This window comes from Terrapene carolina, unplaced genomic scaffold (assembly GCF_002925995.2).
Source record: "Terrapene carolina triunguis isolate 2854851 unplaced genomic scaffold, T_m_triunguis-2.0 Scaffold662, whole genome shotgun sequence".
Lineage (NCBI taxonomy): Eukaryota > Metazoa > Chordata > Testudines > Emydidae > Terrapene > Terrapene triunguis.
In genome coordinates this window covers 2,478,019-2,490,749 of record NW_020665013.1, presented here as the reverse complement: position 1 = coordinate 2,490,749, position 12,731 = coordinate 2,478,019, and the positions used below count along the sequence as shown (strand labels likewise).

Below are 12,731 nucleotides of genomic sequence, written 5' to 3'. Positions count from 1 at the left end.
AACTCAGAAATCAGAGTCTTCCATAGTGTAAGGCCAGAAGGGACCATTATGATCATCTAACCTGATCTCCTGCATAACACAGGCCACAGAACCTCACTCTGTAATTTCTGCATCAAGCCCGAAACTTTTCTTTTAAGAAAGACATCCAGTCTTAAAGACTAAATGATGGAGAACCCACCACGTCCCTAGATAAATTGTTTCAATGATAAATTTTCAACAACAATGGTAATTAACATCTTATTTCTAGTGTAAATTTGTCTACTTTCTGCCTCCAACAACTGGACCTTTTTTCCTGCTAGATTAAAGAGCCCTCTTACTATCAGAAATATCTTCCCCATGCAGACCATGATCAAGTCACCTCTTAATCTTCTCTTGAATAAATTAAACATTGAGCTTCTTAAGTCTCTCACCATAAGGTGAGTTTTCCAGACTTTGAGTCATTCTTATAGTTCTTGAAGAATATTCCTAGGATCAGGTATTCTCTCTCCCAAAAATAGTGCCTGAATCTAATCCAATATTTAGAATACACTTGAGAAGTCAATTTCCTCCTTTTGTCAAATACAGCATGGTATGATTGAGGAGGTCAAGGTACTCAGGAACCTCACTTCAATAGCTAGGTAATTGTATATAGTCCATGTACTCTATGGCATGCTGAAACTCAATTCTGTCTCAGTTTCATTTAAATTAGAGAATGAGTGTTTTAAAATTAAGTATGATAAATACAATCTATGCAGTAGTGTCCTAATGTTGTTTATTTTGATGGTAAATTCTATTTTACATTCTACACACATTCAAGTTTTCAGTATCTCAGATTTCTGTACTGACAAGACAGCTGCATTGCAGAAGCTGTAAGGAGAAGCTGTAGTGTTTGGCAAGTGGGATAGGGACAGTTGCCACTTTTCGAGGCATAGGAAGCAGTTTGCGGGCATGTGAAATTAGCTGGATGTTTTTGCTACCATTATGAGTGATACAGTTATCAATGTTGACATTTCAATTGCAGTCTTTAGATTTTAGATCTTTCACTCTAGTGATATGACTAGCAAAATTCACAGCTATTGTCTTAGGCTACCTACAAACTCAGAAGATACCATTTCATTAGTTTACACAGTTACATTAGCAAGGTTTCCTTCACAAACGTGAGGGCCAGAAACAAGCCTTTTAATTTAAAGCTTAGATACTTGAGAGCAATTCTGTAGCAAAGGGTGAATTCCACAGCAAATTCTACACCTTCAGAATTGCAGACCACATAGGGACCAGGATAAAGTTTTCCAGGTCCTGATGTTTCAAAGGATTCAGACAGTACATCTGAATGCCTTGTCATCTTTGAAACTGGACAGTGCTTAAAGGCTTCATCTGTTGTATTAGCCTCCAGTTAGCAAAAGTCTGAAAAAAATGAAACCACCCCTTCCTGCTGTGAGGAGCTTTCCTCTCCTCCTTCACAGCATCCTGGCTGCTGCATCTCTCCACTACTTTAGCCTCTCCCCCAACCTTCTCCCCAAATGCTTTCTCAAACAGAAGCATCATATTGACAAGTTTATTGACAGTTTCATTGCTGCCCAGAATCTTAATTTTACTTTGCTGCTGGTTGGTAAACAGAAGCAGCTGCAGAGGCAGTGGGCTGTCACATGTTTACAGAGTCAGGAAGACAACACAACATTAATATACATTCATTTAACACCTGGAATGTTATCTTCATAAGCATAAGAGTTCTGTCACCTCTTATACACAGTAACCTGAAATTCTGCAAAAATTTAAGAGAACTGGGGCTTCCCATTCACCAGTGATAAGTGGGTGAGAGGATTTGTTTTAAGACCAAAGAGTTAGACTGTGCTTTTGGGGGGCTGTGCCCTATTCTGTGTTTTGCAAAGCACAATGAACGTTTATAGTAGTACATAAACAACAAACAATACTTGGGACCATGGCCTTCTCTGTTAGCAAGGAACCATCATGGTGACTCAAAAGTCTCTCCATACCAATATATGAAATTAGAGGAAAAGGAAATACAGCAGCCAATCATATAAAATGGCATCTACACAAAGCACTTCAATTTCTTCCCTGATGAAGAAGAGAATCTTGGATTACTTCATTTTAGAGGTCATTTGTGGTAAATTAAATAAAATGGTATTCATTAATGTTTCCCTACACAGATGCCATTCGTTCTGTATCATCTTTCTGCTCAGTCAATTCACCTGAGTGTCTTTCTCCTGTAAAATGCATGGCCTGAAGAGACAGCAGATTCTCTTCAATGCACACAAACACTGTCACTTCTTCGTTTGTCCATTGTGTCCTTAAATTCCATATTTGTTTACATACATCATTGCTAAAGGGTCATGGCAAAACAAGCAGAATGTAGGGCTTGTCTACATTGGCACTTTACAGTGCTGCAACTTTCTCGCTCAGGAGTGTGAAAAAAAAAACCCCTGAGCGCAGCAAGTTTCAGCGTTGTAAAGCGCCAGTGTAAACAGTCCCCCAGCGCTGGGAGCTACACTCCTCGTGAAGGTGGGTTTTTTTAGTGCGCTGGGAGAGAGCTCTCCCAGTACTCTGCCGTGACTACACAAGCCATGTTAAAGCGCTGCTGCAGCAGTGCTTTAGCCTTGCCAGTGTAGATTAGCCCTTAGATACATTCTCCTAGCTGGAGTTGAGCTTACATAGCTAATTACCATGCCACATGCCCTGCAGCCTCAGGTGCAGAGGGTGGGAAGGAGAGACCTGAGCACGCTATCCTCCAGCTAAATTCAGCTAGCAGATGATCCCTTGGGCACTGTCGCAAGCTGGTGCAGATTAGAGCAGCCTCTGGTGTACACTAACCTGGGCCAGACGACTAGCAGAAAATCAAGGAACTGTAACCAGCTCTCAAAGCCCTCCATCCCCATGATACCAAGGGTAAACTTGACAAACAGGGAACCTAGCCCATGTCTGTCTGTCTCTACAGGTAATAGTAGTGCTAGGTGCACTGCCAGATCAACATTACTTACAATTCCTCCAGGTCTAGAATTAGCTTTACTTCACCAGCCTTCTTGGGGACATGAATGATGAATTATGTTCTGAAAGCCTATGATGGAACCAGGAATTTAGTGATATCAGCACTCAGAAGATGCACAGAAAAAAGTTAGGAGTTCTGTAGTATATCTTGAGGCAAGAGATTAATTGTATCTTGTTCTAGGAATCAAGAGGAATCCTGAGAGTATTTGATAGAACCTACTTCCAGAAGTCAATTATTGGCCATTGCTGAATTATTGGCCATCCTCCTGAGGGTTCTTTGCAAGCTCTGATGATAGTCACAAAGGACAATTAGCCATCAGAGTCCGCTTGGAAACCCAACTCCTGTATGATCTCTCTTCCAGATGCTGACTCCAAAGACTGTTCTTGCATGTCCAGAATCTATTCAAACTCTGGGTTATCTAGCCTGACAATAGTACTACTTAGATTTTATAAAGAACTTGAACTCTAAGAAAGCATTGTTATCTGTCAAACTCTATTTTCTTTTCTCTAGGCTTCACTTTCTTGAAGGGCTGTCCAAAGAATCTTTTCCTGGCCAATTTAGAGGATACTAGCAACTATTTCATTTGGGTATCAGCTTTCCATTGTCTCAGCCAATGATATTTAGCAACTGTATTTGAACATACAGCCCTCTGCATTTCCACAGATGTATCTCATAAAAAGGCTTTACAGAGACTCTCTCTTATGAAGGACTTTTCAGTTTTGTCCAGATTGGTGTACTGTCCTTTGTCTCCAAGCACTATACTGTAACAGCTTTGACAGAACACATGGTAACACCAGTCTGTCCATTTGATCTTTCTGAAAATAGTCTCTCCTTCTCTGCAAGGATCACAGCCTTTAGCCAACAAAGCCACAACTTTACCTACCTTTGGGAACTGAATTTAAAAAGTTTTTTTCAAATCTACAGTTTCACTCTTCTGCCTGCATTAGGAAATTCTCTTTCAGCTTCTAAATTACATCCTCTAAAACGAAGGAATGACATGCTCCTGTTTGAATCCAGGGGAACAAGAGCTCTTTAGCTTTTCTGGCTTTGTTGTATTGGAGGATTATGACCTAGAGTCAGAAAAATCCTCTTCTTCTTTCAAAGATGAACTAGACAATAGCTACTTCCATTGCTTTTTAGATGATTGTGAACTCCCTACCTACCACCCCCACCCCACCTCCCCTTCTGGCTTGTGAGAATTCTTGCTCCTGGAATCACTGCATCTCTTTCTACCCTTTGAAGAAATTTTTGATAAAGGACAGGTCTCTTAAAACTCTCCCTGTTAAAAGGGTCCCATTATAGAAGAACTTATATTTCTACCAACTGAACTACTGGCTTTGGAAGTCGTAATACAGGAGCTGGGAAAACTATTAACAATGAGACTTATTACCTCAAGTTAACAGCAATCACTTAACCCCGTTAGGGAAATGGACAGAATTTAAAAAAAAATTAAATCCCCTCAGCAGCAGAAGTACTCGGTAGGTTCGCACTTACCCCTGCCAGTTCTTGTTGAATAGGAGCAAGCTGGGCTTCAGAAGCAGGAATCAGAGTACTGACTGAGGCAACAGCGGGAGCAGGAAGCTCAAAGTCGCGCTCACCAGCTGATTCTGTGTGACCCATACCACCGTGGGGGGACTCAGCCTCTCCCTGTGGGTCCTCGCCTGAATCCGACAAACCTTTTTGCTCTGCAGGGGACTGGGAGCAAAAAAGACAATGTCCCTTCAATGCAAGGCTGCAACATGATGGAGCAGTTGTCCAAGTGACAGGATTTACTAATCCTTTTTTACCTTCAAAATTTTCGTGATCTGGCAGAAGAAGTTGCTCCAATGAAAGATAGCATAAAACAGGTAAGAACCTGTAACTGAATTAGTCCCCCATCAAATAAGCATCAGATGGAGCACATAAACTTTAAAAAGGCAGCCAAAACTACTAGTGCCCCCTAACCAAAACCGCTTTTCTGCCAGCCCCAACATCCCCAACCATAGGGTTATTGGGGTTTAGTTTCTCCTTTTGTTGAGCCTTGATTGACAGCTTCTATCTGCCTAGTGGGAACAACTCAGAGAAACAATTAGCAAACAGACAATTGCTGGAAATAATGGATTATTCCACTGTTACAGGCCATGCAGCTTAAGAGTAGTGTTTGTTGATTTTTAAATGTAATATATCAATATTCGCAAAACAAACACTTTTGTGTTCATGTATCAATGCATTCTCTGAAAACCACAGTGGCAGAGAGTCTCTCCTTTGTGTATATTTTTGAATTTACATTAAATTATGTTACATCATTACTAGAGGGAAAAGGATCTTATTGTTAGGAAATCTGGGTTCAGTTCCCACCTCTGCCACTGATTCCCTGAATGATCTTGGTTAAATCACTTAATTTTCCTGTGTCACAGATCTCCATCTATAGAGCAACAAAATTTCCCAAGCAATGCAAAGATTTGAGATTTTTTTTAGGGTAGATGTATCCATGGCTGGATCTCTCTTACAAAGCAGTCAACAGAAGAGAAGAGGTCGACGAACTCTTGCTCTAGACCAAGTGTATCTAATAAGAAACTACCACCATTACCATGTTATATTTAAACAGCACCTTACATCCTTTAGAATTCAAAGCCCTTCACAAACATCAGATGATACATAAATACATGATCATTTCATCCACCACTGAGATGCAGCCACCTTCCAGGTGAAACACAAAAACTGTTTGATAGCACAGAGAAACATTACATTAAGTCAAGAATGCTATATACAACTGAAACAATAGGGTTTATTGTAGGCAAGCACAATGTAAATACCCAAACTACATCTCTACTTTTGTGAAAAGTGAATTGGATTGTTAATGATCCGTAAGAGGACAAAACTTTGATTTTACATCTCATCTGAAAGGTTTTGCTCAGGAATGGTCAGGATACTGGGGTGTTTAAGTTTTCAAAGCTTTATTTTAAATACACAAAGACTGCCAAACCCAAACACCAATTTGAAATAGTCAAGGAAATGAGTCAGAAAGAAGTGGAGAAGGTGGTGGAATCTCCTTCCTTGGAGGTTTTTAAGGTCAGGCTTGACAAAGCCCTGGCTGGGATGATTTAATTGGGATTAGGTCCTGCTTTGAGCAGGGGGTTGGACTAGATGACCTCCTGAGGTCCCTTCCAACCCTGATATTCTATGATTCTATGATAATCTTACATGAACAAATGGATCCCACAAGTAGAGTCCCAGGAAAGTGGGCTGGTAGAAATCCCAGCACACTCACTCCTTCCAGAGCCTTAAGGAAAAGGGGACTGGCTTCTCATAATGAGGCTGTCCCTTGAGCCCCACTGTTGTCTCCCCTCCTCTGCACCATTTTTTAAAATTGCTTTTCAGTCTCTAATACAGCAAATCCTCTAACTAGTAGATTTTTGATACAGTTTTCACACTGCTCACTAACTCAAACTACTATAATAATTTCGACTAAATGATACAATTGCTAAAGAAATAGCTTATGTATATCAGATAACAAGGATAAAGCTCAATAAACTATACAAGATGAACAAAGAAGAGGAATTCTAACTCCAGAACCATTAATCCAGCACCTACCACTACATTCTCTTTAAGAACACCACATTTGTAAAAATTACAAAGAGCCTCATTCTCATTTGCACTAAATCTCCTTTTCCCCAGAATGGGGTAAATGAAAATCAGGCCCAAAAGGTTGAAAAAATAATTGACAGTTTTGTGTCTCAAAAAGAAAACACTTGACAATTTAACTGCCTTGTAGATCAGATAATAGATGCCAGTAGCATTTTTAGTGCAGTCATCTGGAAACTAGATCTAACAGGCTGATAAGCATTATTTTTAATTGGTGTGGAGGGGTAGACAACTGTGGGGCTCAAGGGACAGCCTCTTTGTGAGAAGAAAGTCCCCCTTTCCATAAGGCTCTGGAAGGAGTGAGTGTGCTGGGATTTCTACCAGCCTGCTTTCTTCAGGCTCTACTTCCACTTCAGCTGAAAGCTTTACTGAAAATAGCACCAGCTAAGTCAATCTTGTAAATCTGCTAAGCAGCCAAAGAAAATAACTGCAGGTCTCATTATTAAAAGGGAGGGGGAGAGGGAAGACATTGTCCTGAATCACCTTTAGGTTACCATATTTTATTTAAGGCAAGTTTGATAAGAAAAATGCCCTGAATTGTGCTGGAGCATCTACATAAGTAGATGTGCATGTTCTGATGTTTCACTAAATCCAAGTGTCCATTTTAAAAACTGGTCTCCATAGCCTACCACCACATTAAAGGTTTGAATCTGCAATCTGCTTGCCACATTCAACACCTGTTAACTTCACTGGAAATTATGGGTCTTCAGCACCTCACAGGAACAGGCCTCAAGTGAGCATTTCAGGAAATAGTGGCTCCGACAAGTAGGGTAGGCAGAATTTGACTTTTAATTTTTTTCTAATTTCAATGATTAATATTGATCTTCACTTAAGAAGATTATTGATTTTTAACTATTTTTACAGCTGCTAGAAATTGAGAGAGCAGAGACCCTGCCGGCCAGGAGCAAGGTGAGCCCCACACTGTGGGGTGCTGCTGAATACTTCCTGCCTGGGGGTGGCTCTCACACTCATGGCTAGTCAGTGAGCGAGCGGGGCCATGAGACTGAAGTTGTAGAGGGTTCCCCTGCACAGCTGTGGGCCAGTGACAACCAATCCCTGCAGGCACAAGGGTGCATGGAGGTGTAGTAGGAAGAGGGCCTGAAACATAAGCCCTTGTATCAGAGGCCTGAGCTAAAGTAGTGGTCAAACCTTTGCTGAGCATTCACACACACATATTCCAGAAGGGTGGTACCAAACACCCCGATACCAACACATTCCCTAAAGATAACAGGAACAGGCTGACCCATCCTAAAGATAAGGTCAGGAGATGCACAGAGATGTACAAGGTGATATAGGGTTACCATATTTTGAGCCTCCAAAAGGAGGACACTCCACGGGGCCCCGGCCCCGCCCCCAGCCCCGCCCATGCCCCAACTCCGCCCCTTCCCCAAAGTCCCCGCCCCAACTCCGCCCCCTCCCCTGCTTCCCGCGAACATTTGATTTGCGGGAAGCCTGAAGCAGCTAAGGGGGGTGTGGGGGGAGGAGGCGCGGCCCAGTCTGGCCCCCCGGCGTCTCCAGCCTGGGTCGGCTCGGGCTCTGGGGTGCCGGTCCCCGGCCCCCGGGCCCCCGGCTGAGCACCCCTGGCCCGCCCAGCACTGCCGGTCCCCGGCCCGGCCCCCGGCTCGGCACTGCCGGCCCCCGAGCCCCCGGCTCGGCACCACTGACAGCCGGCCCCCGAGCCCCCGGCCCGGCACCGCCAGCCCCGCATGTCCCGATTTTCCCGGACATGTCCGGCTTTTGGGGATTTCCCCCCGGACGGGGATTTGGAGCCCAAAAAGCCGGACATGTCCGGGAAAATCCGGACGTATGGTAACCCTAAGGTGATAGCTGACACACTCTGACGGAGCCAATTTTCATCTAACTATATCAGATGAACTTGTTTGTAAAACGGAGTCTCAGAGAAGCGTCTTTGGCCAGCTGAGGGGATAGTGGAAAGTCCTGCCACTAACTCAGCTGTGTCCGTTGTCACGGGCATACATGCACTGAATGTACTCGTAGCACGTATAAGGCACCAATACCGTGCCTCGTCGACAATAAACCTAACCAAGTTCCTTCGCTACGAACTGAGCCTGTGGTTATTAAGCAGTTCGACCAGAGTCTGATACGGTATGGACGTGCTGGGTTGCTAGCAAAAGAGGTCCACATGAATTTAAAAAATATAGTGGGGAAGAAACATGTAATGGAATCTGTAAGGCTAGGGCAGAGACTGTAGCCTTAAAATGTAAAATATTGCAAACTAAGCTAGAGCCCTGGAATGCTCCCATTCCCCTTGCAGGGCGGCAAGCCATCCAGAAACAGCAAGCATAGGAACAGAATAAAACATTGAAAATAGCTGTAAAAAGCCTACAAAAAAAAGAGATGTGCCATTTCCTGTTATAATTATTTGTGGTCAACAGCAGGCTTCAGGTAGCTACCCTGTGCCTGAAGAATGGGGACAGAAATGGAAAAAGGTGGCCTTAGCAAAATTAAAAAATGAAACAGGGGCCACTGCATTGCAACCACCACCATATGATAAAAGCCAGATTCTGGTAAAACTCAAACCCAGACCTAGACTAGTGCCTGTCAGAATGGGAGAAGTAAGTGCACAGGAGGGAGAAGTTGCAAATACTTTCATTGAACTGGTAAATCAGATGAAGGAAAAAAATGGAACAGTTCACAGAGCTCATTAGGAGACAGGAGCTGCGACTTGATCAAAGGGAAGTGAAAAAAAAACGTCAAACTAGGGCTGTCAAGCGATTAATCAAATGAATGGCAATTAATTGTGCGATTAAACAATAATGGAATACCATTTATTTAAATATTTTCAGATTTCTACTTTTTCAAATATATTGATTTCAATTACAACACAGAATACAAAGTGTACAGTGCTTATTTTATATTTATTGTTGATTACAAATATTTGCACTGTAAAAAACAAAAGAAAATTTTTTCAATTCACCTAATACAAGTACTGTAGTACAATCTCTTTATCATGAAAGTTGAACTTACAAATGTAGAATTGGGGGGGGGGGGGACGACGATGACAAAACCTGTATTCAAAAACAAAACAATGTAAAACTTTAGAGCCTACACGTCCAATCAGCCCTACTTCAGCCAATCGCTCAAACAAGTTTGTTTGCATTTGCAGAAGTTAATGCTGCCTGCTTCTTGTTTACAATGTCACCTGAAAGAGAGAACAGGCATTCGCATGGCAATGTTCTAGCCAGCATAGCAAGGTATTTACATGCCAGATACGCTAAAGATTCCCTTCATGCTTCAACCACCATTCCAGAGGACACACGCCCATGCTGATGATGCGTTCTGCTCGATAACGATTCAAAGCAGTGCAGACTGATGCATGTTCATTTTCATCATCTGAGTCAGATGCCACCAGCAGAAGGTTGATTTTCTTTTTTGGTGGTTTGTGTTCTGTAGTTTCCGTATCGGACTGTTGCTCTTTTAAGTCTTCTGAAAGTGTGTCTCATCCCTCTGAGATTTTGGAAGGCACTTCAGAGTCTTAAACTTTGGGTCGAGTGCTATAACTATCTTTAGAAATTTCACATTGGTATCTTTGCATTGTGTCAAATTAGCAGTGAAAGTTTTCTTAAAATGAACAACATGTGCTGGGTCATCATCTGAGACTGCTATAACATGAAATATATGGCAGAATGCAGGTAAAACAGAACAGGAGACATACAATTCTCCCCCAAGGAGTTCAGTCAAAATTTAATTAACGCATTATTTTTTTTAACAAGCATCATCAGCATGGAAGCAGGTCCTCTGGAATGATGGCCGAAGCATGAAGAGGTATATGAATCTTTACTGCATCTGGCACATAAATATCTTGCGATGCCAGCTACAACAGTGCCATGTGAACGTCTGTTCTCACTTTCAGGTGACATTGTAATTAAGAAGTGGGCAGCATTATCTCCCGTAAATGTAAACAAACTTGTTTTTTTAGCAATTGGCTGAACAAGAAGTAGGACTGAAAGGACATGTAGGCTCTGAAGTTTTACATTGTTTTGTTTTTGAGTGCAGTTATGTAACCAAAAAAAACTACATTTGTAATTTGCACTTTCATGATAAAGAGATTGTACTACAATACTTGTATGAGGTGATTTGTAAAATACTATTTCTTTTGTTTATCATTTTTACAGTGCAAATATTTGTAATAAAAAATAATATAAAGTGAGAACTATACACTTTGTATTCTGTGTTGTCACTGAAATCGATATAATTGAAAATGTAGAAAAAAATCCCAAAATATTTAATAAATTTCAATTGGTATTCTATTGTTTAACAGTGTGATTAATCAAGATTAATTTTTTTGAGTTAATCACGTGAGTTAACTGCGATTAATCGACAGCCTTACTTCAAACTAAAAAAAAACTGAGTTGGTTAACACCTAAAATTGATGCATTAACATATGGAGTTGCCCAAAAACAGTTAGCTACAGCATGTAAAGGCACTCCTGCAATCCATTTGGCATGCACACAAAAGCAACACGCACTGGGGAAACAAATTCAGGTTTTACCAGAGAAGGTAACTATCCCCACTCTCCTCTCAGAGCCAGGATAAAAACCCGGGGTGTGGGTTCCCCACTGCTTTGACCCACTAAACCACACTCCGCACTCAGAGCTAAAAATATAACCTCTTTTCTCAAATATTTTTACATACCTGTTAAGTTTTCCTTTATATCCTTTATCAGTTTGCTAAATTTGTTGCTGCTGCTGCCTGTACTTATAGGCCTGGTCTACACTAGGAGTTTATCTCGAATTTAGCAGCGTTAAACCGAATTAACCCTGCACCCATCCACACAACCAAGCCCTTTACTTCGATATAAAGGGCTCTTAATATCGATATCTGTGCTCCTCCCCGACGAGGGGAGTAGCGCTGAAATCGGTATTGCCATTTCGGATTAGGGTTAGTGTGGCTGCAATTCGAAGGTATTGGCTCCGGGAGCTATCCCACAGTGCACCATTGTGACCTCTCTGGACAGCAATCTGAACTCGAATGCACTGGCCAGGTAGACAGGAAAAGCCCCGCAAACTTTTGAATTACATTTCCTGTTTGCCCAACGTGCAGAGCACAGGTGACCATGCAAAGCTCATCAGCACACGTAACCATGCAGTCCGAGAATCAAAAAAGAGCACCAGCATGGACCGTATGGGAAGTACTGGATCTGATCGCTATATGGGGAGAGAATTCAGTGCTAGCAGAACTACGTTCCAAAAGACGAAATGCCAGAACTTTTGAAAAAATTTCCAAGGGCATGACGGAGAGAGGCCACAATAGGGACTCACTACAGTGCCGCGTGAAAGTTAAGGAGCTCAGACAAGCCTATCAAAAAACAAAGGAGGCAAACGGTTGCTCCGGGTCAGAGCCGCAGACATGCCGCTTCTACGCTGAGCTGCATGCAATTCTAGGGGGGGCCGCCACCACTACCCCACCTCTGATTGTGGATTCCAAGGCGGGGGTAATCTCAGCCATGCCTGAGGATTCTGCGGATGGGGAAGAGGAGGACGACGACGAGCTTGTGGAGAGCACACAGCACTCCGTTCTCCCCAACAGCCAGGATCTTTTTCTCAGCCTGACTGAAGCACCCTCTCAACCCCCAGACAATGAGGCCATGGAAGGGACCTCCGGTGAGTGTACCTTTGTAAATATAAAACATGGTTTAAAAGCAAGTGTTTTTTAATGATTAATTTGCCCTGAGGACTTGGGATGCATTCACGGCCAGTACAGCTACTGGAAAAGTCTATTAACGTGTCTGGGGATGGAGCGGAAATCCTCCAGGGACATCTCCATGAAGCTCTCCTGGAGGTACTCCAAAAGCCTTTCCACAAGGTTTCTGGGTAGTGCAGCCTTATTCCGTCCTCCATGGTAGGACACTTGACCACGCCATGCTAGTAGCAAGTAATCTGGTATCATTGCATGACAAAGCCTGGCAGCGTATGGTCCCGGTGTTTGCTGGCATTCAAGCAACATCCGTTCTTTATCTCGCTGTGTTATCCTCAAGAGAGTGATATAATTCATGGTAACCTGGTTGAAATACGGGAATTTAATTAAGGGGACAGAGGTGACTGTTCCTACTGGGTTGTTTGCCTGTGGCTGAAAAGAAATCCTTCCCTGCAGTTAGCCAAGC

The 12,731-nt window shown here is 42.5% G+C and overlaps 1 protein-coding gene across 1 annotated transcript in view; it reads right to left on the bottom strand.

The window, feature by feature from the left end:
* Window positions 1–12,731, bottom strand: part of RANBP3 (RAN binding protein 3) — a 187,651-nt gene that overhangs the window by 131,221 nt on the left and 43,699 nt on the right. Inside the window, exon 3 of the mRNA XM_029913475.1 lies at window positions 4,478–4,678. Coding sequence (XP_029769335.1) covers window positions 4,478–4,678 — 201 coding nt within the window. The remainder of the gene's footprint in view (window positions 1–4,477; window positions 4,679–12,731) is intronic.